This window comes from Apus apus, chromosome 10, assembly GCF_020740795.1.
Source record: "Apus apus isolate bApuApu2 chromosome 10, bApuApu2.pri.cur, whole genome shotgun sequence".
Lineage (NCBI taxonomy): Eukaryota > Metazoa > Chordata > Aves > Apodiformes > Apodidae > Apus > Apus apus.
In genome coordinates this window covers 1,959,440-1,985,719 of record NC_067291.1, presented here as the reverse complement: position 1 = coordinate 1,985,719, position 26,280 = coordinate 1,959,440, and the positions used below count along the sequence as shown (strand labels likewise).

Sequence of the window (26,280 nt, the reverse complement as noted above, 5' to 3'; positions counted from 1 at the left end):
ATGATGTTGAATTAATGGACTTGGCTCTTGCAGGGCCAAGATCCAACTCGGCAGGGTTAGTCTGTGGCCGTGGGGAGGGGGATGGGGGCTGCAGAAGGAGCTGGACTGGGAAAGCAGCTTGTTTTTCCCTTGACACTGGCTATTAACAAATGAATGAGCCTTTTTCCCCCCACAGCATCCCTGTCCCCCACCCCCAGTCCCTCCCTGCCCCCCAAAACCTGCTCAGGAACACCCGGAACAGCAACCAGGGAGTCAGCAGAGCTGACAAAGTGCTCCCGTTTCCTCCAAGAAGGAATAAAGAAACCATCAGCAAATCAAATGAGGACAGGGACTGGCCAGTGACCCAGAAGGGTGGCTACCTCTGCCATGCATCCTGCTGGTTTTTGGTCGGGAGGGGATGTTTGGTGGCTGCTCCAGCCAGAACTTGATGTTTAAAGCAGAATTTTCAGCTTCGCGTTCGAATCCTCCAGCTTTGACCCCCCCCCAACTCCTATTTGAGTTGACCTGAATTATGAGAGGCTCTGCTGGGGTTTGTGTTTGGAAGAAACTCTTCTGAGCTCACCCAATCCCTCCGGCACATGAAATCCAGCTGGAAAGTTCCCCCCAACTCCCCCTCCCCCCTCCCCGAATAAGCCATCTCGCTGCATCTTGCTCTGGCGAGGGCTGAAAATAGACCCTGACTGCCTGGAGACTTCAATCCCGAGCTCCTTGACATGAAAAGCTGCCATCAAAGTGCAGAAGGGGATCTTTTCCAGCCTAAGGAAGAGCTGCAGCTCAGGGCTGGGACTTGGGAAGGCTGGCCCTGCAGGGAACAGGAGCCCAGACTGTACCCATGGGTGGCTGCACTCCCCCCAAACCACCCTGGAGAAGCCCAAACCCAAACTGTCCCCTCTTTTTTACCTCTTTTTTTTTACCCAAATCTCTCCTGCTTCACCCTCAGGAGACCACAGCACCTTCTCCACCCCCCCCTCCACAAAGCTGGGCTTTATTTCCCACAGGCCAAGCTGGGACCAGGCTCCAACCAGCTGGGAAAAGCAGCCCCGGGGTTTTTGAGCTGCTGCACAGCTCAGGGCTGGTGGCTGCAAGATAAATGCTTTGTTTTGGAAGGTAGAGGCTGTGTCTCCTGCCTCAGCTAATGTGCAGCATCTTGTCTTACTTGTTCCTCCCTGCTCCACAGCTGAATGACTGCAAGTGATGGAGCAGGGCTCGGTGCCACGGTGCTTCTTCTCAGCTGCAAGAGGAGCCTTCAGCCTCCCCTTCCAGCTTGCAGGAGTTAAATCCAGCTGCAAAGGGGGGCACTGTGGCTCTTCCCTCCTCATCTTCATCGCTCCAGCCACAGTACCTGGCTCCCCAGGGAGAAAAAGGAGCATTGCCCCCAAGAGATGTTCCTTACGGCTTGATTTTGCTCCCGGGGTCACACCCTCCCCACCCCTGCTTGTCTCCAGCCTCAGAGCTGGGTAAGTCCCTGGTGGCCACCATCTTCTCCCAAGAAAAGGAGGAGGTGAGGAGCTTTGCAGTGAGCACAGCACCCCAGCTGTGCTGCCCACAACACCCCCAAAGCCATGCCCAGCCTCTCCCTGCAGCATCCCACATCCCTCCCCTTCCCCAGGGCATCCCTGGGGGAGGAGAAAAGCAGGTCCAGGGGCACCCCCAGGACATGTGTCAGGGTGCCAGGTGACTCAGGGACAGTTCATGGATTCACCCCAATGTGATCTGGCACCAAAACCCCAACTGGAGCCTCTCCCTTGCTCCTCTCTGGGCTCTGCCAGCCAAGTCCTCCTGGCAACCATGGGATGGAGAGGGATAAGCCCAGCCAAGGGCTCGTGGCTCTGGCACCCTAATTAATCCTCATTTATGCCTGGTACTTGCCAATCTGTCATGTCCCAGCTTGCTGGGCTCCTCTGTGCTGCAGGATGGCTGCAGATCCTCCATGATCCTGGAGCAGTGGGCTCCAGCCTTCTCCAGGGCTGGTAGCCCCAGGATGGAGCAGTGTTGGCTGAACACGTGAGGAAAACCCCCTGGTGCTGCCAGGAGGGGGGAAAAAAGAGGGACAGGGAGCTGGGATGGATGCCCAGCAGTGGGCAAGAGCCTTCATCCCATCCTCAGCAAGACATCAAGGGGGAGGATGAGGCAGAAGTTCACATCAACAAGGAGCTCAGAGCATCAGACAAGGTGGTGGCAGGTTCAAAGGAAGGCAGGAAGGAGTCTGTGGGCAATGGGCAGAGCTGGAGAGCAGCAGCCCTGCACCGTGGCCCAACTGGGGACCAGCAACCCCAGGCTGAGCTTAAAATGGGCTGCTGGGGCCCTGGGCAGGGTGGGGGCTTCAAGTGGGTCATTTAACGTCCCCCCCCTAAGGCCACAGGAAGCCAGACTCAGATGAAGAGTCTTTGCCTGACACTAGAGCTGAGCTGGCAGCTCCACCAGCACCTCCAGCCCAGCAAGAAAACCTGCTCCTCCCAAGGCTGAACCCCCCCCCCCCCCCCCAAAGGAACCTGGATCCAGCCCTGGCAGCCGCAGCAGGAATTCCAGGTGTAGGGAATCCCTCATCCCCCCTCCCAGGAGCCATCCCCCCACCCCCAGGACCCCCTCACCACGCCCAGGACCCCCTCACCACCCCCCAACCCAGCCCAGTCCCCTCATCACCTCCCAGGGAGGCTCCACAATGTCACCAGCCCATGTTCCACCCCCTGTGGGGATGCAGGGAGCTCCGAGCTGCTCACCTCCTGCTCTCAGGAGACCACCACCCTGGAAAACACACCCAGGAAAAAAAAAGGGGGACATTGGAGACCAAAAGGGCTTCACTCCTCCATGCCCTGGTGGGGGGGAAAGCAGCGATCTGGGTCTTGGCTTGACCCTGGGACAAGGGGTTCTGGGCCCCCTCCCAAGAAGATCCCCAGCCCACCAGGATGCATCAGGTCCAGCTTTGCCTGCCACAGCTTGGACGTGCTGGAGGAGCCCTGGAGGTACTTGTAAGACAAGGGATGACATGCTTGATGGGACTCCTTAATTAGATCTCACTAAAGCGAGATGTAGCGGGGCTCCCCTGGCAGAGCCACGGCAGCCACAGCATTAATCATGCTCCAAATAAATAATTAAAACGTTAAGGCTCTTAGAAGGTGGGAGGGGAACAGGAGAATAAACCCAGGCAGCAGCACCAGCCCATAAGAAGCAGCAGCACTGCTGCTGGGTCCAGCCCTGCCCTTGGGGGGAGCAGAGCTGTGTCCCTAAAGCCACCTGGACTGATGGAAATCTCTGCCCAAAGCCCCCAGAGGGGGCAGGAGGAGGTTTAGGAGCTGATGAGCTCACAGCTGGGGTGGTGGGATCCCATCCCCAGCTCAGCCTTGGGTTACAAGGTGTCTTGTCACAACCAGCACCTGTGGGTGCAAATAATAGATGTAAAAAGAATTCGATCTCCAACTGGTTGAACAATCCCCCCTGGGATATCATCTGGTTCACCTTATGGCCCATAGCCCAGCTCTGGGATGTTGGACACATCCCCAAGATCTCAGGTTCCAGCAGGTGCCTGATGCAGAGGGAGAAACCCTGCTCACCCAGCACTTCAGGAGAAAACCACCCCCAAAAAAAAGGGGGGGCTTGCAAGAACCAGGTTCTCCCTCCCCAGCCCCTCTCAACCCGAGCAGAGCTGAGTCCTCAGTGTGAGGAACTCCAGGTTTCAATCATGCATGAAGCCACTTGCATCAAAGAACAGGAGGGAGGCAGAGCCCATCCACACAGGCAGGGTGGTGGGAAGGCTCCTTGGGACTACATGTCCCCCATCATGGCATCAGCCTTGGCCAGAGCCTCTTGGGCAAGGTTATGGGCAGGGGGAAGAAGATAAAAGCAGCACGAGGGGCTGCAGAGTGTTGTTTGCCCCTGCATGGCCATCAAAGCCACTTGGGTACCCAACAGCACCTGTGCTCTGCTGTCTTCTCCACCTTTCCTGGAGTAGATTGAAGGATAAACTCCACTGTTCAGGAAGCAAAGCTGTGGTGGGATGAGGCTGCTGTCCTCAGAGCAGACAGTTGAGGAAGTTAATGCTCCAGCCATGGTTTTTAGCTCCTGGCTCTCCTCCCTGCAAGGCTGCCAAGGATGGAGCAACCCTGTAGTTTTTGGAGATGGGCACCAAGAGATGCTGCTGCTCCACCCAGAAGCTGGTGGGCTTCCATGAGACCTCAGAGCTTCCTCCATCTCCCAGCACATCTCCAGGGTACAAAGCTCAGTGGGAGGGAAGGATTCCACCAAAGCCCACTTGATCCCATTAACATCTGCTGGTGGTGAAGGCAGCAGACACCTGGGGCTCCAATCAAGCCAGGGAAGCCATCATGAACAACAAGGGGTGCCTCAAACTCACCAGCAGGAAACTGGACCAAGTTCTCTGGGCAAACACAGCAACATTTGCACCTCCCAGCAGTGTTTCCAACTGGCTTTTGCTCCTTTGTCCCCATTTCCACTGGGGCAGATTTTTCCTGGCAGCAAAAAGGAGACTTGGATGAACTTCAGTTCCTTGGGAAAACGTTTTTGTCTCCTGGGTGGGAATAAACACCCATATTTTTTCCTTTTTGGGCTCTTTCTTGAGTTACACCCAAGAAAAGGGATGGGTTTTATTGTCATTAAGTGCTCAGGAAGCACCTTCTAAGGTCACTGCAGGTGAAAGCTCCCCCAGCAGCATCCCAAGGCTTGGAATAACCCAATGAAGATGGCCTTTACACCACCAGGCAGGACCTCCAAGCCCATGGGCAGGGGGGAAGGCAGTTCTGCAGCCTCCAGGTTGGCCTGGGGGTGACCCCCGCTCCCAGGGTGTCCCCTGCAGCCCAGGGCAAGCCAACCACACGGGGAAGTGTCTGCACTACTCAAGCTCCTGAGAAACACAGCTGGTGTTCAGCTCACCACATGAGTTGAGGCACCAAGAGCTCACACCCACCTTGAATTCCACCAGGTAGAAGATACCTCGAGCCTTCAGCAGCCAAGAGGTCAGGACAAGCCTGTGCTGCATAGGATGGAAAGCCACAGAGTAAGGAGAGCAATTGAAGGTGGCTTTAAAAGCTTGTCTTCTACATGTTGACTCACATCCTCCAGTACCAGCCCTGCTAAGGAGGAGCAAACAGGACTTCTGGAGTCAGGAACCCCTCCAGCACCTGTTGGCAGCACCAATTCTGCCCAAAAGTGGGTGCTGCATCTTGCTTGCAGCCAGTATTTAGGATTCCTTGCCATCAGGCACAGCACCTCATGCCAAGTGTCCAACCTACACGGAGCCTCCCCATCAGTACTGCCCACTTGGGAAGTCCTCTCCTGCCAAGAGAGGCACCTTCTAGCTCCAAGTGCTGTGGTGTGCAAGATGCTTTCAGGTAGCAGCAGATCTCCAAATCTTTGGTCCCCCCAAAGACTTGGTTCATTGGTGGCTTCCCAAGAGCTTGTGGCCACCCCAAGAGTTGGCTTACCTGGAAGGCAGTGCACAAAGCACAGCCCTGACTCCCATACCACTGGAGAAGACCCTTCCCACAGAGGACACAAGGGGAGGACAGAAACACTTCCCTTTATTAGGGTCAGGGAGTCACAAGGACACTCCAGGAGGGCAGCTACATTTTTTGGCACACAAGAAACAGTCCAAGAGCAATGAAGCTCAGCACAATGGCCACTGTCAGCAGGACAACTTGGGCCACCATAGGAAGTCCCTCAGCAGCACCTAGAAGAGACAAGAGCCACTTGCTAGACATGTAGTGGCCTTCCCACCATCTCAAATTTGGGAAGAAAAAAGTGTCCCCTCCCCAGACCACCTTTTGGTGATCATACTAGAAGGTCTCTGCTCAGGTGTGAAATCATGGAAGAGCCATGACCCAAGATCAACCTGGAGTCACCTTCAGTTGAGCCCTGAAGTCACAGGAAACACACATACCCTGTGGGGTCTTCTCTGCTGGTGCAAGACCTCCTGGGGATCTCCCAAATCCCTGGGCTGGATCAAGGATGAAGAGTGGCCCAAGTGAGACTTCAGCCTCTGCTGCCTTTGGGGACCCACCTAAGAAGAGATGACACAAAGGAGTTCACAGAGGAGGAGATTCCTGCTGGGACTGGATTTCAGGGCTTGCAGAGCCTGCACCAGCAGGTCTCCGTTGCTTTAAGTAAGACCCAGACACAGTTGATGCCCCTGAACATGGAAGAAGAACCAGGCTGGCCCTTCAAATAAGATGCATTTGCTAAGGATCCTCCAGCACCTTGGCCATCCCAAGCAGTGGGGACACATTTTGGACACAAAGCCCTACCTTGCTTGGAAGGGAGGTCTCTCCTCAAACGTCTCCCTGGCCGACGGGCTGGAGGGTTGATTCTCTGGGAGTATCCTCCATACAGTGGACAACTGCCAGTCTCACAGCAGCTGCAGATGTCTCCAGTACCCTCCACAGGAGCCCAACTGGAAGAGAATCACCTGTAAGGCCTCTTCTCCAGGCTATCTCCCTCCCTTGGGACACCAGGTACTCACAGGCTGCTGGCTTTGTTGAAGGAACAGGCCTTGTTCAATGGGTCTGGGGCTTGGTCAGCTGGGGAGACCTTCAGGTGGCAGGTGATGTAGATCTGGAAGGGAAATTACACCAGCATCCAAGGTCAAATTCGGTCCTGGGGAACAGCAGAGCTTCTGAGCACACAAGGGGAGGAAGGGTGGACACCACATCTCACCAGGGCTCTGTCATCTCCTGCAAACTTGAAGGCATCAACCACAAACTGCAGCGTTTCCTGCCTCGGCCTGGGAGAGATGAAGGCTGAAGTGGTGTCATCTGATCTCCCATCCACCAAGCACCTGGATGAGGGGCAGAAGTCAGGGACACCCCAGCCAGCTGCAGCAGGACCCCCAGAGAGCACAGCCCCTCCTTACCCGCTGAGGTCAACCAAGGCGTATCGGGGCGAGGAGCTCCTGTCTGGACTCAGAGTAGCAACACAGTCATCCACGAAGAGCCTCAGAGGTACATGACCCCCAGAAGCAACATCAGCCTGGATGTGGAGCCTTTCCCCCAGCTGGAAGCCATTGGAGAACCTCTCAGTGCTCCAATCATCTGGAAGGTAGATTGAAGGGCACAGGTGAAGCTGGAGAACAGCACCTTGTCCTCCCCTTGCACATGGGGCCTCCTAACTGAGCAGCAACCCCCTGTCTCACTTCTGCAAGGTCTCTTTTTTGATTCAGGCTCCTGTGGGGCTCTCAGCACGTGGCCAAGAGTTGGCAGGAGCAGGGACCTGAGGGCAATGAGACCGCCAGGTCTGCACCCACCGTTCATGAGGCGCAGGGAGAACATCAGCTTCTCCTCCACCGACAGCATGGAGTGGAAAGGTGCCCACGTGGGCTGGAGGGCCTGGCTGCTCACGTTGCTCTTCCTAAATGGAAGACATGTGCATTGAGAAGATGAGGAGAGGTGCACCATCACCTCAGGCCCCCAGGAACAGAGGGGCAACCCCCAGGTGCTCACCTGGGATAGTGACACTCGATAGGAACCACCGCTGCGTTGGTCCTTACAATGGCCAGGTTGCCAGAAGGAGCAGGTTTGTAGGACAAGCTTGTTTTGTAGATCAAGGAGTCTGGGGTCATCTGGAAGAGACAAGTGACGAGTCAGTAGAACAAATGAGACAACCAGAAGCTCAGGACCAGCAGTTCCCCAGCACTGACTGTGCTAGGACACACAGGTCCATCAGCTGTCCTCCACATCCCCAAGCCAGGGGGACATGGGATGCAGAGGAGCTTTGTGGTGACATGCCAGCAGAGAAGAGAGGAGCCAGCCCTGCAGGAGACCGGTCTCAAGGGCTTCAGCACTCCAGAAAGTGCCACATCAGGCGGGCACAGCTGTAGGAAAGCAGGTCTACAAACCTCCTGCCCCCAGGTTCACTGGGGCACAGCAGGACCAGGCAGTCCTTCTACTCTCCGAGGAGGTCAGCAAGCTCCTTCCCCTCATTTTACCTCAGCTACGGTGCAAAGATCATACCCACCCTCCAAAAACCAGCTCTGTTATGGTCACACCACCCTCACTGGAGAGCTGCTGCCACCAGACAAGACCCTCCTCACCCCAAGCCCTGGTGTCACCTTCACCAGGTCACTTCTAGGACCGAGACCTTTGCCAAGATGACCTTTGCCAAGACCTTAGCCAGCATGACAGCAGCACAGAGCTCCACAATCATTCCCACCCACCCCCCCCAGTGCTGGGCCAAGCCCAGAGAAGGTCCATCAGAAGAGATGAGGCAGCCCCTCACCCTGGTGTCCCACCTCACCTGCAAGGTGCTGCCACACTGGTGCAGCCCAGCCATGAAGGTCACCGTGGTGGTCTCAGCAGTGCTCTGGGCCACAGGTGGGCAGGCAGCAGAGCCCAGGCTCAGCTCTGCAGCCCTGACCAAACGTCCCGTGCCAAAGAGGTCCCTGTGGACCATGACCACCACCTGGGCCTCCTGGCACTGCACGGCCACGGGGTGCAGTGGGGCTGCAGCCTGGAGCTGGGAAACATCTACCCATGCCCAAGGAGAAGACTGGGAGAAGGAAGGCACACGTGGCCAGCTCCAAGAGGAGTCCCCCCTACCCCTCAAGACCCCCAAGTCCCTTTGAGGGAAACCCCAGGGGCTGTAAGATGTTGCTTCAACCAGCACCCAGAAGAAGACAACAACACCCAGGCTGCCTCCTGACTCCATCCTGACCCCAGAAGTAGCAGCTCATGGAGACACTGCTGCTCAGGAAGCTTTTATAGCAGCACTCCCAGCAGGCCCAGCACACCTGGGGGCTGCAGACGTGGTGCCCACCCAGCTCAGGACAATGGGACCCAGCTGGGACCATCTCTCCCTTTCAGGGCATGGAGGGTGATTTCCCTGAACCTCCACCTGGGAACTGCCCTGGAGCAGTTGATCCCATGTCCCTCTATCTTGCCTCTTTGGGTTGCCATCAGCCTCTTGGTGGCCACCTTGGTGGCCAACTGGCCACAAACCCTCTGCTCTTGCCCCTTGTGCCCGTGTCCTTCTCCCCAGAAGTGATGGAGCCAATTTTGGCCACCAAGATGGCAAGGGCAGGGTCAGGTTCCCACAGACTTTTCTCCCCTGGTCTTGCCCACATCAGCAGCAGGTCTCCATAAACCCAGCTCCTGGAGCACCACTCGAGGTGGCACGTTGAGAAGCAGAGAGAGGACTTTCAACTGCAAAAGCCACCTGGGTTCTGGCCTGGCTGTGGTGGCAACCTGGCCAAGCTCCATTTCATGGGTATCTGCGCCGGGTAATTGTGTCTGGGAGTAATGAAGGCATCATAACCAGCTCATTTGCATAGAAAGCAGAGGGACAAAAGCTGATCTTCCCGTAATAGCAGCTGAGAAGTGGATGGCAGGCATAATCAAGAGATTAATTGGCCCTTGCGTGTTAATTATGCTCATTGGCACAGCTGCTCATGTCTAGGATTCCATGAGTAACGACTTGGACACCACCGAGCTGGATGGAGAGGTGGGGGTCACCCAAAGGGCTTGCTGTGAGGGCAGAACCTACTGAGGGGGACCCCTCGACATGGGGGTGGTGCCCTGGGCAGGTTTAGTTCCCCCAGGGTGTGGCTGAACCATCCAGGAGGTTTTTTTTGGTTGCGTCCCATAGTGTGTTCCCAAGGGTGCCTGGCCTTGGGAAATGGGGTTGGCTGGCTGAAGGAACTTCTTCCTGGTCAGGGAACTGGAGGTTGGGTTTGAGGTGAGGTCACCTGCACTGTTTGCTTTTAGGGGAGACCACAGGGATGGGCAAAGCTCCCACTCAGGGTTGCAGCCAAATTCCTGGTGGGATCCCCTCCCCCTGCTGGCCCATGCATTGTCATAAAATCATTGTGGAATGGGTTGGGTTGGAAGGGACCTTCAAGATCATCCAGATCCAACCCCCTGCATGGGCAGGGACACCTCCCACCAGCCCAGGTTGCTCCAAGCCCCATCCAACCTGCCCTTCAACACTGCCAGGGATGGGGCAGCCACAGCTTCCCTGGGCAACCTGGGCCAGGCTCTCACCACCCTCACACTCCAGAATTCCCTCCTCATGTCTCACCTCAGTCTCCCTCTTCCAGTTTTCATCCCTTCCCCCTTGTCCTCTCCCTCCCTGCCCTTGTCCCAGGTCCCTCCCCAGCTTTCCTGGAGCCCCTTCAGGCACTGGAAGGTGCTCTAAGGTCTCCCTGAAGCCTTCTCTTCTCCAGGCTGAACACCTCCAGAACTTTGCACTTGGCCTTGTTGAACTGTTGTCTCCTCAAAGCATGAACAAGACCACATCCTTTTCTGGCACCAGCCCCATGTCCCAGCCTTGCTCCTGATGGTTTTAAGAGTGATGAATAAATGACACCACAAGACCAACCTCTCTGGCAGCTCAAGCCTTCTTTATTAATTCAGCAACCAGTGGGTCATCTCCAAACCCAGCCCACCCCTGCACTAGGTTGGTGTCTTTTACCCCACAAACTGGGTTTTGTCAGGGGGGTTCCTGCAGCCAAAGGCAACCAGGAGGACAGGAGGTGATGCTGGTGTTGCCCACAGCCCCATCCCCCAGGAGGACACGGCACTGAAGGTTGATTCACCCAACCTCCTGCAAACCATCTCGAGGAGGGATGGTGTCTACATGGACCTTGCACCCCACGTATCTCTGCTCCTGCTCCAAAGGGAGAGATGCAGCTCCTCCAGGGACCCAAGGAGCCACAGGCAGCCCCAGGCCCATGTCCCCAGGCTAGCACAGCCCCAAGTTCCTGTGCTCAAAGGTGTGTTTCTCACACCTTGCACAAGCTCCAGCCACCAGCTGTTGGGTGGAGGCACCAGGAGGGGGATGGTGGAAGATCAATTCAGGCATCTTGGGATGAAACAGGGGATGGGAGAGTCCACTGGCCTTAAAAACCTGGACCTGTTGGGTGGGGAAGTGTTTTTATTCTTGGTTGGGTGTAAAAAGGGAGCAACAGACAGCAAAAATGTCCCATCCACCACCTCCCAGCCCTTGGGTCACGGCTTGTGCTGCATCCACCAACATGAAGTAGATTTCCTCCAGGAGTGAACAGCTCTGGGGACAACCTCCTGCTCCCTGCAGTGTCCTTCCCTGGGCTGACAGGAGACCAAGAGCTTCACTGAGTCTCAACTCCGAGGGGTGCACACAGCCCATCCTTGGAAAGCCTTTGATGGAGCAGGTTGAGTCCCATGGTGGAAGTCTTGGATCCATGCTGTAGGAAGCAACATCCCACCTTTCCTTTGGGGTTGGTTTTTAACCCAATCAGGATGTTTGGGTGAACCTGCAGCCTCAGCTGCTCCCAGGAGGGCTGAGAGCAAACACGAGCAAGCTCTGGCTGCAGAGCTGCTGCCAGGTCACAGTGCCAGGTCCTTCACGCTCTGCATCCCTCCTAAATCCCACTTCCCTGCCTGCCAAGTTCACTGTTATCCAGGAATGGGTGGAAAAGGACGCTGGGGTTTTGGAGGGAAGGGAAAAAAACCCAGCAGGGTGGTGGCATCAGGGCCAACCAGCCTCATCCCTGCCTGGCTCTGAGCCACGAACCACCACCTTGGATGAAGGACACCTCGAAGATGATGCTGGCTGGTTTCCTCCTCCCAAAAGACCCATCTCACCTGGGCACCCCAAAAGCAAGATAGCACTTGAGGACAAGGGGGACAACTAAGCTCCTTCTGGGGGGGCTTTATCTCATGCCAAAGCACAGGACATCCTCCCGGGGACAGCGAGGAGCAGCTCACTGTCCAGGACATCTCATCACCCTGAGCCACCCAAGCAGGGTTTTCCCTGGGCTGCTGCAACTTAATGAGGATTTTCTCCCTCACCATCCCCACCATCTCCCTTCCCTGCATGGCCCAGGCTGCATCATCACCGAATTACCAAGGCTGGAAAAGACCTTTGAGATCATCAAGTCCAGCTGATTACCAACACCACCAATGATGCCAAAGAAACCCTCAAATCTACCCTAAGAAATGCCCCAGAAAGCTCCCAGCTGGAGGAGACATCCCCAGGGATGCTGGCACCATCTCAGGACCATGGGGGACATGGGGACAACTCATCCTGCTGCCCACCAAGGAGCTGGGGGTGGTCAATGGCTTCATTCCCCCCAGCCTGGGTGCCAATTAATATTAATGACACCTCATTAAAAACTGCAGCAGTTCTTCATTCAGGCTGTAGATCAAAACCCCCCTGAGATGAAATCACCACCCACCCCTTCCCTCATCCCAGAACCTTTCCCTTGGTCTCACTTTTAGACATATGTTTAGAAACATGTTCAGAAAACCAGAGCCCAGGTCCATGCAGCTAAAAATGAACCTCCAGGGGTCATTTGAGAAGGTCCCAAACTGAAGTCTGGAGCCATCAGACAGATGATAACACCCCCTTGGGATTTTTCTCTTTGTTCTCCTGCTGGAGGTGTGAAAATGAAGAGGCAGGATGAGGACAGGCAGGTCTCCATCCCTGGTGTGGTCTTCTCCATGGGGATGGATGAGGGTGACATGGTGTGAGGTGACAGAGGGACAGGGCTGGGCTGGAAGGGCCACATGGAGGTGGCACTTGAGGAAATTCACTATTTAAACTAATTCCAGCCAAAGCTGCATCCTGGAGACCACACCAAGCCTGGAAAAGACCCCCAAATTTATTTGTCAAGGCACAAAAATCCCTTTCAGAGTCTGGATTTTTAAATAAGGACAAAAACCAGCAAAAGAGCCAGCGATGGGGGGGAACAGCAGGGACTTCCCCCCCCCCCCACCAGAGTGGGATCAGGGACATGTCACCCTGTTCACCCCAGTAGCAGAGAGAGGGTCCCCAGGACACACAGACAGGGGCAAAGACCCTCAATCCCACGGGAAACAGGGAGGTTTGTCCCCACACACCAGTCAGATTTGTCCCCCCCCCTGGTGTTTCAGCCCCCAAAGCATCAGCTTTGTCACCACAGGGAGGGCAGGAGGGGCTTCACCCAGCCAGCAGGTCCCCCCCAAGCTCTGCTTTTCACCCCACCACCACCACCTCCAAATAAACCCCCCAGCTGAATTCAAGGCAGGAAGATCACCCCAATGAGATTTGGGGGGGGCTTTTTGCATATAAGGCAAAAATAAGAAGTCCAGCAGGAACCACAGTGGCACAAGGTGAAAAAATAATTGTCCCCGAATGTCCCCAGAGCAAGGAATCCATCAGGGCTGAGAGCACCATCCCCCTGTGTGTGAGGGTCCTGCAGGTCCATCTTCCATGGAGCCTCAGTTCTGGGGTTGCTCCCTGAGCCCATCACCCCTCTGGAGGCATCTGGGCTTGGAAAAGGCACCGAAATTTGACCTGGAAGGCAGGTGGTTTGGCTGTGGCCACACGGGAGCAGGCACAGAGGGTGCTGGGGGGGGGATCAGGGGACCCCAGTTGCTCTCAGCCCCACGTGGGGATGGACAGAAGGACAAGGAGGAACCTCCATGCCACACAGACTGTCCCCAGGAAGGATGCACCAGGCTTGGGGGCTCCCCAGGGACGAAGAGAAGCAGCTTCTCTCCAGCCCCAGGATGCCCTGCAGAGGTGGCTGGGGAAGGAGGAGGGTGACAGGGCCTGGGTGAGGGGTGGCAGCAGGTCCATGGCCTCCCCAGGGGACCCAGATCTCCATCTCAGCTGGTCCAGGGCACGGGGCACAGCCTGGGGGTGGTGTTTCAGCTCCTGTCAATCAATTTCTTGCTCATTATCTGGGGAGGAAAAAAAAAAATAGAAATTACTAAATAAAGATCAGCAAAGACCTTCTAAAAACAAAAAAAACAAACCACAATCATTCCCAGGTCCAGATTCATGAGTGAATTTGGTGGCCAGCAGCTCTGGGTTCTCCTGGCTCTGGAAAACTGGGATCCCCACTGCCAGGGCTGATGCCTCAGGTAAATACATCCAGCACATGGAGGTTTTTATCCTTCCATCCTCCTGGCTACAGCCCCCCCAGCCAGCAAACCCCAGGAGATGTTATTATCCAAGTTCCATTTCTGCTGGAAAGGTTGAGGAGCAAGGGAGGGGATGTCTCAGCCATGGAGTGAAGCAACCAGGCTGAGTCAGGGATGAAAACCAAGAGGCTGGGAAGCCACACGTGGTCTGTGGCAGCTTGTGAGGGGGAGATAAGGGGCAGGAGGAGGGAAAAAAAGGAGGAAAAGCAGGGTTGGTTGGTGCTTCACCAGCTGACCAGGCATGGGAAGTGCTGGTGCCCATCACCAGGCTGGGATGGGTGGTAGTTCAAGGTAAACATGAGGAAAAACTTCTTGACTGTGAGGGTGACAGAGCCCTGGGCCAGGCTGCCCAGAGAGGCTGTGGAGTCTCCTTCTCTGGTGACATTCCAAACCCATCTGGACATGTTCCTGTGGGATCTACTGCAGGGGATCCTGCTTTGCCAGAGGGGTTGGACTGGATGATCTTCAGAGCCCCTTCCAACCTCACCGTTCTGTGCCTGGGCGATGGGAGGTTGGCAGCACCAAGCCAGGAGGTTGAGAGAATGGCAAAACCAGGAGCTGGGATTCCAGTGCTCATGAATTTCCACCAAGAATTCAGCAGGAAGTTGCTGCTGGGGAATTCTTCATGGGGAGGGATGAAGCTCATGCCTCCTTCTCCACAAGGTGAGCACCAACCCCACCTGCTCCTCTCAGCAAGCCCATGGCAACACTCCAAATAAAAAAGGACCCAAATTCCTTGCAATGAGGTTGGTGGCAGGAGGCTTTTCTCACCCAAGGTGTCCAAGAAAAGGAGGAATGAGAGAAGAAAAGCCACGTTGAAGCCATCAGCCACATGGGGCCATCACTGCTGAGTGACAGGAGTGGTGGCCAGAGCAAGCACAGCACAAACTGGAGTGGAAAAGGGCTCTGACATGACTTCTCTGGGGAAATTCTTCTCTGGGGAAAGAAAGAAAAGAACCAAAACCCAGTGATGGATGAAGAAGATGCAACAGGTGGTTTTCACTCAGATCTGAGCAACGTTTCTCTGGTGCTCAGTAAGAAATCTTCATCTCCAGCCAGGCTGTGGTCCCAGATCAATCATACTCAGAGAATGGATTAAGAGAGACCTTAATATCATCTAGATCCACCCCCCTGCATGGGCAGGGACACCTCCCAGCAGCCCAGGTTGCTCCAAGCCCCATCCAACCTGCCCTTCAACACTGCCAGGGATGGGGCAGCCACAACGTGGACACACTCACCATCTCTGCTCTCTGTGCTCTCCAGAGGCTGCAGGGCTGTGAAAAGCAGAACAGCACAAGGTCAGGACCCAGAGCTGCCACAGGGGGGGTGAGGAGCAAGGAAACACCTCCCCAGTGGGAAAAAAAAAAAAAACCACAACCCTAAAAGCCCTATTTTGGGGACCCCACCCTGATAACTGCACCCACCAATTCCCACTGCAAACCAACTCCTGGTCCCTACAGCCAAGGAGCTGGCACCCCAAGCAGGCTTGCTCCTGCTTTTTTAATTTAGAAGATAGGGCAGCTTATCAGGGAGATAAGGTACCTTACCCAGGCAGAGGGGGGCAGGGAAGAGGAGCATGGGGGGGCTGAGCTGTGACACAGGGTGCAGAGCACAGCAGGGGGTTGGCAGGGGACAGTGGCACAAGCACACGCTGCCATGGCCTCGTGCAGACAACACACCAGCACCTCACACTCACCTGTCTTGGGGCCTTCTTCATCCTGCTCCTCTGTCCCTGCAAAAAGAAGGTGTGAAACATCCGCTGGGCTTCCCCCCAACCCCCCTGGGTGCCTGTCCCTCGGGTTGCCACTGTCCCCAGCTGCTTGGAGCCACCCACTGTCACTGGGTGACATCCCTGGCCCTGCTGGGGATGCTCAGGGAGGAGCTGGTGGGCACCCTCCTGGCACCCAGCACCTCATGGGGGGGGGGGGGAAATCCCCCCAGCACAAGGCTGTGCTGTGGTGGCAGGTCCCCCAGGAGCAGAGCAGAGACAGTCCCAGCTCCAGGAGAGGCAGCCACTCACTCCCTGTTTCTAGCATAGCCACCAGCTGGAGCAGAGCCAGGCCAGGGGCTCAGTGGGGCCACCACAGATCCCCTGGGCCACCACAGATCCCCCAGGATACCCCACCAGCACCAAGGGATGAGCATCCCCTTCTCCCTCCCACAGCACCCAGCAGGCTGTCACCCCAGCTGGGAGCCCGGGAGCTTTGCACCCTCTTGAGTAGGACCTGCCAGGAGGCTGTTCCCAGGCAGAAAGAGCAGCACAACTCCCTGCTCCTGCCTCCCCAGGTCTTCTCCCTGATTTCTGGATGACCAGGAGCCACAGAAAAGGTCATTGCTAAGGCTGTGCAGACATCAGTGCAAAAGAACCCGGGCTTGGAGCTGTGTCCTGGTGCTACAGGACTGAGGTCAGCTGGCCCAGGGCCATGGCTGTGTCACCAATCCCCTGGCTGGGGAGAAAATACTGTTAGAGAGGGGAAAAATAATTATATATACATATTATACTTGATAGGACAAGGGGTTGTGGTTTTAAACTTGGAGAGGGGAGACTGAGGTGAGACACCAGGAGGAAATTCTTCACCATGAGGGTGGGGAGAGCCTGGCCCAGGTTGCCCAGGGAAGCTGTGGCTGCCCCATCCCTGGCAGTGTTGAAGGGCAGGTTGGATGGGGCTTGGAGCAGCCTGGGCTTGTGGGAGGTGTCCCTGCCCATGCAGGGGGGTTGGAACTGATGGTCTTGAAGGTCCCTTCCAACCCAAACCAGTTTGGGATTCTATGATTCTCTATCTCCTGCAGAGGATTCCCAGGGATCTGCCAGGGAAAATCCCTCTGTCCTCAAGGCTGGGCATCGTGGTGGCATCAGCACCCACATCCTCAGCAGAGAGAGGAGGGAAGTGGGAGCCCCTGGGGAAGGTCCTGGGCTGCAGGTCCTGGCCCCACAGCAGAGCTGGCAAGGAGAGGCTTTGGCAGAGCAAGCACCTCGGGAAGCAGAGAGCCTGCCAACCCCAGCAGCTCCAACCATCAGAGAATCACTAAGGTTGGAAAAGACCTGCATGACCATCAAGTCCAACCACCAACCCAACACCACCATGCCAGCCAATCCATGTCCTGAAATGCCTTATCTACCTGTTCATCGAATGCTTCCAGGGCTGGTGACTCCACCACTTTCCTGAGCAGCCTGTTCCAATGTTTGACCACTCTCAGTAAAGAAATCGTTCCCAAGATCCAATCTCAACCTCCCCTGGCACAACTTGAGCCCATTTCCTCTTGTCCCATCCCTTGTTCCTGGGGAGCAGAGCCCTACCCCCCTGGCTCCAATCTCCTCTCAGGCAGTTGCAGAGCCAGAAGGTCTCCCCTCAGCCTCCTGGTCTCCAGGCTGGACACCCCCAGCTCCCCCAGCTGCTCCTGCTCAGACTTGTGCTCCAGCTTTGTTCCCCTTCCTTGGACACGCTCCAGCCCCTCCACGTCCTTCTTACCAAGGGCCCAGACCTGATCCCAGGTTTCCAGGTGCCCCCTCCCCAGTGCCCAGCACAGGGGGCAATCCCTGCCCTGCTCCTGCTACTCCTGAAACAGGCCAGGATGCTGGTGGCCTTCCTGACCATCTGGCCACACTCTGGCTCACCTTCAACCCCTGCCAGTCAACACCCCCAGGTCCTTTTCCCCCACTCTTCCCCAAAGCCTGTAGCTTTGCCTGGGCTTGTGGTGACCCAAGTGCAGGGCCCAACACTTGGCCTTCTTGAACCTCCAACAACTGGCCTTGACCCATGGATCCAGCCTGTCCAGGACCTTCTCCAGAGCCTTCCTACCCTCAGGCAGCTCATCCCTTCATCCTTTAAAAGATGCCAGTACAAATTTGCCCTGGCTCCTCAAATCCATCCCCCTCCACCCATGGGCCACCCTGGCAAACCCAACCCCACCCCCTCACCTGCGTTGTCCTCCTCTTCCTCGCAGCTCTGGCGGATTTTCTTCTGGCACACGTAGGCCAGGACAGCAAGCAGTGCCACCACACAGGCAGCAAGTCCCACTGTCACCCAGAGAGCCACGGCAGGGAAGGCCAGGTGCTGGCCTTGCAGGGGGAAAGAAGAGAAATGTCACCAGGGTGAGCACACAGAGGGACACACGTGTCAGCAACCAGGAGCCCGCGGTGGCAGGGGCACGTCCCCATGGAGGGTGTTGGTGACACAAATGGTGGCTTTGGAAGCAAAACCATCAGTGCTTTTTTAATTACAGCCTCCTCCAGCAGGTCTGGATCCAGCCAGGGAAGCAGCAGCTTGAGTCACTCCCTAAAATACTGAGTTAACCTTTAAATAATTGCACTAATGAATTCAAACAACTCCTAAGAAGTTCAAGAGGAGCTTTAGATGATGTTTCACACGATCCCTTCTCCCTCTCATCTCACACCATGGGGCCAACAAGGATGGGGCCACCTTCCCCAGGGTCTCAGATGGCCTGGCAGGCACCACCAGGGCTTGGGGGATAACTCCTGGAGCACTGGGAATCTGATTTTTCCCTGGAATATTGCTCCTTCTTGAATTAAAGTCTTGTCCCAAGTCCTGCCTCTCCACAGATGTCACCCCAAGGCTGACCATTTGCTCTCACACTTGGGAGCCCATGCAAAAGCCACCCCTCTGTCCCCAACCAGCAGCATCCACAGAGCTTTCCTGCAAGAATTTGGTGCTTCCAGCCAAAAAGTTTATGGCCCAGCAGGGATGCACCTTCCCAGTCCAGGAAGTGCCACAGCAAGGGTCATGAAACTCTGATTAACACAGAAGGTTATAAAGAGCTCCAGGAGAGCAGCAAGACGAGCTCAAAGTGAAGCCAGGAGGCTGAACATGGTTGATGAACTCCTCCAGCCTGGATTCCTGAAGCAGGACTGTCACAGCTGGGATGGAGAACCCCACACTGAGAGCATCCCACGGCCACGTGCTAGAAGACAACTACCCTGCCCTGTGCTGGCTTCTGGGGTGGTTTGGACAGGGACAGGGCAACTAGCAAAGCTAGAGACTAAGAACTAGGTGCACTGGTCCTAGCTGGGATGCTGGCATGGGGGGGACAAGCACAGCCTGAAGTCACCCTTGTAGGTCCCTAGGGAGAGATGTAGAGCAGGGATATGGGGCAGCAACCCCCAGAGTGGCTCTGGGCCACAGGAGGGACCCCAGTGCCACCATGGTCACCTTGTTGAGCCAGAGCCATCCCTTCCTTCCCCCAGTTCTGGCCCTTGCTGGCTCACCTGTGATGGTGACAGAGGCATGAGTCTCCTGCTGCAGCACCGGGTTTCGCACCAGGCAGGAGTAGGTGCTGCTGGGCTCCACCAGCACCTGAAGGACACTGTGCACATCAAAGAGACCTTCCTCGTTGGCCACCTGGGAAGTGGTGACATTTTCCGTGATGTTGCTGCCCCTGCTGTCCTGCCAGAGGACACTTGCCTCGGGATAGCCACGGGATGCATGGCAAGTCACAGCTGCCAGATCTCCTGGCTTCAAGTCCTTGTTGGGCTCCAGGTTCATACTGGGCTTGGAGTAGGGAGCTGCAAGGGAGAAGACAGCCAGCATGAGGTGAAGGAGAAGACCAAAGGAACAGGAACTGAAGCAACCCAATGAGGTCAGGCAAGCCCCAAGACAGACCCTTCCAGCTGATAAGACCAACCAGCTGAAGCCTTCCCAGCTGTGGCTCATTTATGGCCATGCTTCTCAACAGAGAGCCTCCCCACCATGGCAGGGAAGGGACTGCATCCCCAGCCAGAAATATCTTGGGGAGATGCAGATGGTGCGTCTCCTGAGGAGACCACAGCAAGGGTGGAGAGAAAAAAGAGGCTCAAAGCACCACGAGAACCTTTCTCCTTGGGGGAGACAGGCAAGGAACACCCTGACTCTTCATCTCTCACCTGCCACCTGCAGTGTCACAGCTGCATTCCTGTGTTTCTGGACCTGCACGAAGCAGGTGAAGCTGCCCTCGTCCGAGATCTCCACGCGCCGCAGGAGCAGCGAGACGTTGCCCTGGGCCAGCTGGTCGTAGAAGAGGGCTGTGCGGTTGGTGTAGCCCCCACCCTGGTCTGCCAGCTCATCCCGGCCACCCGAGAACTTGTGGACCAAGCGCTTGGTATCCGTCAGCTCCCAGATGAGGGTCAGGTTGTCCAGGCTGAAGTTGGCCTCCAGGGAGAAGGAGCAGCGCAGGGTGGCATCTCGGCCGAAAAGAGCCACCACGGGCTCCTCCGGGACCTGGATCTCCATGGCACCTGCAGGAAGGTGACAAGGACAAAAGGAGGTGGTGGCGAGACCTTGCAGAAGCACCTCCTTGATTCTCCACCTAGAGAGCAACTAAGCCAATCAAGGGATGCCCACAGGAGGGACCTGTGGGTAGGTGGCATCTCAGGACCCCCCCCCAAGCCAAGACCACTGTGTCAGCAGGGAGATAGCTCCACATCCAGCACCAACCCTGGGGCACCACATGCCAGCTACAGGCACCCAAACCTGCACCACCCCCCAGGACACACAGCCCCATTTTTCCCCACGGGCAGAGGAGGCTGGTGGGTGACAGCAGTGGGGACACACAGTCCCATGTCCCCAGGAGCACCCTGGCCGGGCTGGCAGACACTAGATGGCACCAGTGCTCCAGCATGATGCCAACCCGTGTGCCATGGCAAGACAGCAACTGTCCCAGTGCCATGACACGGTGCCAACCCCAGCCCTGAGCCCACAGCAGGACGTCACCCGTGTCCCAGTGCCATGACACGGTGCCAACCCCAGCCCTGAGCCCACAGCAGGACGTCACCCGTGTCCCAGTGCCATGACACGGTGCCAACCCCAGCCCTGAGCCCACACCACAATGCCCATCCTGTCCCCAAGCCCAGGGCACGATGCCAACCCTGCCTCTGCATCAAGGAACGATGCCAACCATCCCAGGGCTGCCAGATCCTCGGAGCCAGAACTGGGGTGCCCCCTTGGCAGCCAGCAGTGATGTCCCCCAAAGCAGACCCTGGCACCGCCAGAGCTTCATTCAGCAACTCCTCCCAACCTCAAAAACTGGGAGGGGAAAAAAAACAAATCTTGCCTCAGACCAAAGATTTGCTTGATATTCCCACCTCAAAGCCATCACCCATGGCAAACACCTCCCTGGGGGCGAGAGAGTGAGACAATTTTAAACAAGAGCCTGAGCAGGGAGGCTGAGGAGCCACAGGAAGAAGTCAGGCTGGAGAAGACCTGCCAGGGGCTGCAGACAGGCAGGAGAGGAGTGCTGGGGCAGCCTGCCTGGCTGTTGGCAGACTCCAGAGCCTCACAGCTCCCTCAGGCTAAGAATAAATGCCAGCAGGTTTGAGGGACATGACACAGCCTGGCTGGAACTGCTGCTGAGCATTCCAAAAGGATTCGGTCCCAAAGTCTCTTCTGGGCTGAGGTGCTGCAACCTGGAGGGGCCAGGAGCTGCAGGACGTGGGGACAGAGCCAGGTCAGTCAGGAGTTAGTCCTCCCATGGCTTCACTGTCCAGCTGCAGCACACGGGAGGTGGAGTCCCCCGTGGTGAGGGTGGCCCAGAAGCCATCACACCCACAGGGTGATGCCCTGGGTGGCTGGAGGACCATGAAACCAGGAGAAACACCTTGTGGGAGCTGCCACCAGGAGCCGCAGGTCAAAGGCAGCTCTGTCAGGATGAAGTGGCACTCAGGGTATCTCCTGCAGGGTGGTGACACTCAGACCATGCCAACCCCAACCCCTCTCTCTCCATCCCTGCTCACCTGCCAGGCTGAGCAGCAGTGCTCCCAGGACAAGCAGTGGGCAGAGCATCCTTGGCACCAGCAGAGCCAGGAGAAGAAAGCAGAAAGCAGCACAGCCCTGGGTGTCACTCTCCAAGGGAAGCTTCTCTCCCGACAAACGTCCTGGCTGGGGAAAACCAGAAGGAAACACTGAGTTGGTGCTGGGAACCAGGGGCAGAGAGCAGGAGCAGGCAGGAGAGCAGCAGGCAGGGGAATCCCAGGCACCCACCCTGTCATGAAACACAGGAGGGGGTTTGGTTCCAGTTTGGCACTGGCCAGGGGACCAGCACACCCCTGTGTTGGGGACCTGGAGGCAGCTCTTGTGCTGGAGGCCTCGGCTGGTGCCTGGGGAGGCCACGTGAGCCTCTTCACCTCCTCACAGCTTCTCCAGCTCTTTTGTTTCCCTCTTTCCCAGCTTTTCCTCGCAGCACTGGGCTGTTACATCCCTGCCCTGTGACACCCTTCTCCTCCAAGGAGGAGGCAACTCATTCTCAGTGTCCAAAATGGCCAGAAAACCAACCAGATCTGCAGATCCCTCCTTCTGCCAGCAGCTGGGGAGCTGCGAGGCTGGTCTCTGCTCGCAGCAGGAAAGTCTTTGGCATGAGGTTTCCCTTAAAAAAAGGGGGGAAGAAACCAGAGCAGCTGGGAGGTAGATGTGGGGAGAGGGGAGGGCAGGCTGCCCGGCACCGCTGGCTTCCCAAGCAGCCACCCCAGCCTTGCCAAGAGCTCGTCAGGCCCCTCGTGACCCGCGTTCCTCCCTCGTAGCACAAATGAGTTCCAGATATCACAGCCAGGGCTGACACTGCCCTGTCCTGTCCCTGTCCCAGCTGATCCCAGAGCCCGGCTGCTCCACCCGCAGCCTTCAGCACCCCTGGTTGTTCCCTGCAGCCAGAACAGCCACTGGCACCTGCCTCCCGAAGACCCCTTCAGCCAGGGAAACGGCAGGCCCCAGGCCTTGCTCAGCTTCCACAAGGGAAACTGAGGCACAGAGAAGAGGGGGGTGTGGAGAAATTGAGGTACAGGGAAAGGGAAAGTGAGGCACAGGGAAAAGGAAACTGAGGCACAGGGAAAAGGAAACTGAGGCACAGGGAAAAGGAAACTGAGGCACAGCTCAAGAGCTCTGAGCGAGCATCTCCTCTCTTTCCTTCCTGAGCACAAAGGCTCCTTCAGGGAAAACAAATTATCCAGCTTTTTTCCTTCAACCAGATCCCCGACTCTCCCCTTTTCCCAAGCAGGGAGGGCTGAAGCCAGCCCCATGCCAAGCCCCAGGCAGCTGGGAAGGGAGGGAGCTGAGGTGGGAGAGGGTGCCAGGGCACCACTCAGCTGCCCAGGGGCAGGGGAAGCCGTGACTCACCCCCCCAAGCTCTTTCCTTTCCTTTTCCTGGTGATGTTAAAACAAGTCACAATTTCTAGGTTTTGTGACCTACGAGTCCTGCCAGACCACCCTGGAGGTGTCACGGGAAGGGGACAACCCTCTTTCTGCAGCTGGTGGGTCTCCCCACCTTCCCGTGACTCAGTTTCCCCATCCCTGCAGGCAGCGTGACCCCAGGCTGGTGGATGGATGGGCTCTGCCCCAGCCCTCAGCTTTTGCTGCAAGTCGGGATATAAGGAACCCAAACCCACATCCCTTGGGAGAGCGTGAGCCAGGAGAATCATGGAATCATGAAGGTTGGAAAGGACCTTAAAGATCACCCAGTCCCAACCCCCTGCCTGGGCAGGGACACCTCCCACCAGCCCAGGCTGCTCCAAGCCCCATCCAACCTGCCCTTCAACACTGCCAGGGATGGGGCAGCCACAGCTTCCCTGGGCAACCTGGGCCAGGCTCTCACCACCCTCACAGCACAGAATTCCCTCCTCATGTCTCACCTCAATCTCCCTCTTCCAGTTTTCATCCATCCCCCCTTGTCCTCTCCCTCCCTGCCCTTGTCCCAAGTCCCTCCCCAGCTTTCCTGGAGCCCCTTCAGGCACTGGAAGGTGCTCTCAGGTCTCCCTGGAGCCTTCTCTTCTCCAGGCTGAACACCCCAACTCTCCCAGCCTGGCTCCAGAGCAGAGCTGCTCCAGCCCAATCCTCCAGAAATCCAAGGAATACCGCCCCCCCACCCCTGGGCACCGCACCTCACCCGTTCCCCGTTGAACCTTGGGGACCAGGCAGCCAAAACGCTGCTGGCTTTTTCTCCCCCCCAGGCTGCGGAGCTGCCAAACCCCCCCCCTGCCGTGGGCGGAGGAGAAAACATCCGATATTCCAGGGGAGAGGAATTCCTCACCCACCGGCCCGGGTCGGTTCCAGCTTTTTGGGGGTGTCAGGGTCGAGTCCCACCTCCCCCCCCAGCTCCGCTCCAGGGTAATTTCTGGTCCCCGCTTGAAGTTCCCGGAGCGCAGGGGAAGGTCCCGGGTGGCCAGACCGGACCCTGCGGGGAGAGGGGCTCGGGAAGCCGGGATGCAGCCCCTTCCTCCCCCCCCCCCCCGCAAATTCCCGGTGTGTGTGTGGGGGGGAATTTGGCCCTGGGAAAGAAGGGACGGGTGACCCTCCCGCTCGTGGCGGGGGAAGGGGAACAAGCCCTTCCCGCGGCAGCCCGGGGGTCGCTCCGGGGCGGGCTGGAGCCCCATTGCAGAGGAGATCCAGGGGATGGATAAACGTCCGGGATCCGCCGCTCCACCGGGATCCGCCCCGGACCCGGCGGGGAGCCCCCCACCCACCCCACCCCAGAGCCCCCGCAATAAGAGGAGATGAAACCCCCCCACCCACCCCCCAACCCCTCCCCTGGGCAGCACCGGCTGTCCCCGCAGGGAGCCTCATTCATTCCGCAACAACGCCCCGGTTTTCCCGGGAGGGCAGCGGCGGCTCCGACCCCGACCCCGACCCCCCCCCCCGGGGGGGGGTCCCGTCCCATCCCGGGTGTTCCCATCCCGGGTGTTCCCGTTCCCCCCCCCCCCCCCGGTTTCCCGGCACTTACCGGGAAGGCGGCGCGAGGCGGCGGGAGCGCGCGCTCCGGCGCGGGCGGGTCCCGGGGCGGTGGCCCCGCTTCTGATTGGTCGAAGCCGCTTCCGGTCTGGGCCGGGGCGGAGGGAGGGGAGGGGGGTGGGGGGGGGGGTGAAGGGGGCGTGGCCACGGGGCGGTGGGGGCGGGGCTTGTTGGGGCGGGGGTTTGGGGGGTGCGGAACTTGGGGGGGGGGGGGGGGAGGAGGATGGGGGTACCCGGGTGCCCAGGGAATCCCGGGATGGGTGCCCAGGGAAGCGGGGAAGCACGGGGACCGGGCGGTACCGGGCCCCCGGGTTGGGGGGGGGGGTGCACGGAGCTTTGCAAAGAGCTCCCCCGGTTGGGCTGAGCCGCCCTCCTCCCCCGGGGGGGGAGAACAACGGGCAGCTGGAGTTTCCCCTGCGGAGCGCGGCTGCTTCCCGGGAAAAATCCTGGGGAATCATTTCCCCAGCCCGGCTGCACCTGCAAGCCCACCCCCCCCACCCACCCCCCCCCTGCTGGGGGCTGGAGGGGGGAACCCCCCAAGAGTTGGGAAGCGACTGTGCTGGGAAACCCCTGGGGGTCCCCATCTGGATGAGCAAGACCTCAAGATCCTCGAGGCATCAGGGCAACCTTCCTCCTGCAGCCACGGTGCAAAGGGGACCCCCCCCCCCCCAACCCCCCCAGTTTCCTTGGAAAATCCATTTCGCTGCCTTTTGGAATGTGGGGGTTCTGGGGGTACCGCCTGGCTGGGCTCTGGGGGTGACCACCACCCCTCCTGCACCCCCTCAAGTTGCTCTGGGCCAGGGCAAGGCCACGGTGCTGAGCTCCCACCCAGCTTGTCCCCTCTCAGGCAGGCAGCAGGCACCCAGCACTGCTCCCAGGGGATGCATCGGGAAGGGAGGATGGCAGGAAAGGAGGAAGAGGAGGAGGAGGAGGGTGAGCAGGGCCCTGGGAGAGAGCTGAGCTCTTCCCAAGGGCAATTTTCAGCAGCACACACACTGCAGTCGTTACCCCCGAGGAAGCAGATTGTATTAAACCTGGTTTTCACTCAACACCAGCAGCTCTCACCATGTCCCCAAGGCTCCAGCTGTGTCCCCAAGGCTCCAGCTGTGTCCCCAAGGCTCCGGTGGCTTCAGTCCCTGCAGAGCCAGGTGCCCGTGTGGGAGGTTTTGGTCTTTCATTGCTCTGGAGCAAAGGAAGCTCCTCACCCTTTTGATTACAGAGGAAAAACAGAGCAACCAAACCTGGAGAGCTTAAAATGAAGAGGTAAATAAAAATAACCCCAAACATGCTATAATTAAAGCCTTTTGATTATTTTTTCCCCCCCTTCTGCTGGCAAGGGAGGATTTTGCAGCAAGACAGCTGGTAGCAAGGCTGCACATCTGGGCCCAGGCACCGTGGGTGGCAGCAGCAGGAACAAGAAGGGAAGGAGCCACTGAACTTCAAAAGCCTGCTGCTAAATTGGGTGCTCTGTGCTCAAGTCTCACATGGGCCCTGCAAATCAGGAGGATTTCTCTTCCTGTGCCCAGCTTGGTGTGGGTAGTGCTGGATGTGTGATCCCAGCTCATGCTGGCTCCAGCTGAGGAGCTCCTGCAGACCAGACATGCCATGCACCAATATGGGTTAGGGGTGGAGCTGCTGGAAAGCAGCTCTGAGGAGAAGGATCTGGGAGTCCTGGTAGGCAGTGAATG

The 26,280-nt window shown here is 57.6% G+C and overlaps 2 protein-coding genes across 5 annotated transcripts; both read right to left on the bottom strand.

Annotated features, from left to right (window-relative positions):
- Positions 1–5,576: 5,576 nt before the first annotated feature.
- Positions 5,577–8,652, bottom strand: ZP3 (zona pellucida glycoprotein 3). The gene is made up of 9 exons (XM_051628410.1): positions 8,242–8,652; positions 7,449–7,567; positions 7,253–7,356; positions 6,863–7,040; positions 6,667–6,787; positions 6,473–6,564; positions 6,258–6,403; positions 5,894–6,013; positions 5,577–5,683 (listed from the first exon to the last, which is right to left on the bottom strand). The coding sequence occupies exons 1-9, from the start codon at positions 8,650–8,652 to the stop codon at positions 5,577–5,579; spliced, it is 1,398 nt and encodes a 465-aa protein (XP_051484370.1).
- A 4,326-nt stretch (positions 8,653–12,978) lies between these two features.
- On the bottom strand, positions 12,979–24,625 carry CD276 (CD276 molecule). Of its 4 annotated transcripts, none has more exons than XM_051628417.1 (9): positions 24,585–24,625; positions 21,613–21,757; positions 19,768–20,118; positions 19,114–19,410; positions 17,809–17,949; positions 15,586–15,621; positions 15,128–15,163; positions 14,661–14,825; positions 12,979–13,646 (listed from the first exon to the last, which is right to left on the bottom strand). In XM_051628417.1, the coding sequence occupies exons 2-8, from the start codon at positions 21,659–21,661 to the stop codon at positions 14,731–14,733; spliced, it is 1,005 nt and encodes a 334-aa protein (XP_051484377.1). In that variant the 5' UTR covers positions 21,662–21,757; positions 24,585–24,625; the 3' UTR covers positions 12,979–13,646; positions 14,661–14,730. The 4 variants fall into 4 exon arrangements, with proteins under 4 accessions (XP_051484377.1, XP_051484379.1, XP_051484378.1 ...); XM_051628419.1 differs by lacking the exon at positions 24,585–24,625 and adding an exon at positions 23,899–23,935; XM_051628418.1 differs by lacking the exon at positions 24,585–24,625 and adding an exon at positions 22,151–22,631.
- Positions 24,626–26,280: the final 1,655 nt, after the last annotated feature.

Coding starts and splice junctions, on each gene's coding strand:
- ZP3 (XM_051628410.1), bottom strand. CDS start 8,652: ATGGAGTCAGGAGGCAGCCTGGGTGTTGTTGTCTTCTTCTGGGTGCTG. Junction 6,788..6,862: donor GCCTTGGTTGACCTCAGCGG/GTAAGGAGGGGC, acceptor CCCCTCATCCAG/GTGCTTGGTGGATGGGAGAT. Junction 6,565..6,666: donor CAGGAGATGACAGAGCCCTG/GTGAGATGTGGT, acceptor TTTCCCTTCCAG/ATCTACATCACCTGCCACCT.
- CD276 (XM_051628417.1), bottom strand. CDS start 21,661: ATGCTCTGCCCACTGCTTGTCCTGGGAGCACTGCTGCTCAGCCTGGCA. Junction 17,950..19,113: donor TGCCTCTGTCACCATCACAG/GTGAGCCAGCAA, acceptor TCCCCCTGCAAG/GCCAGCACCTGGCCTTCCCT. Junction 15,164..15,585: donor TGAAGAAGGCCCCAAGACAG/GTGAGTGTGAGG, acceptor TGCTTTTCACAG/CCCTGCAGCCTCTGGAGAGC.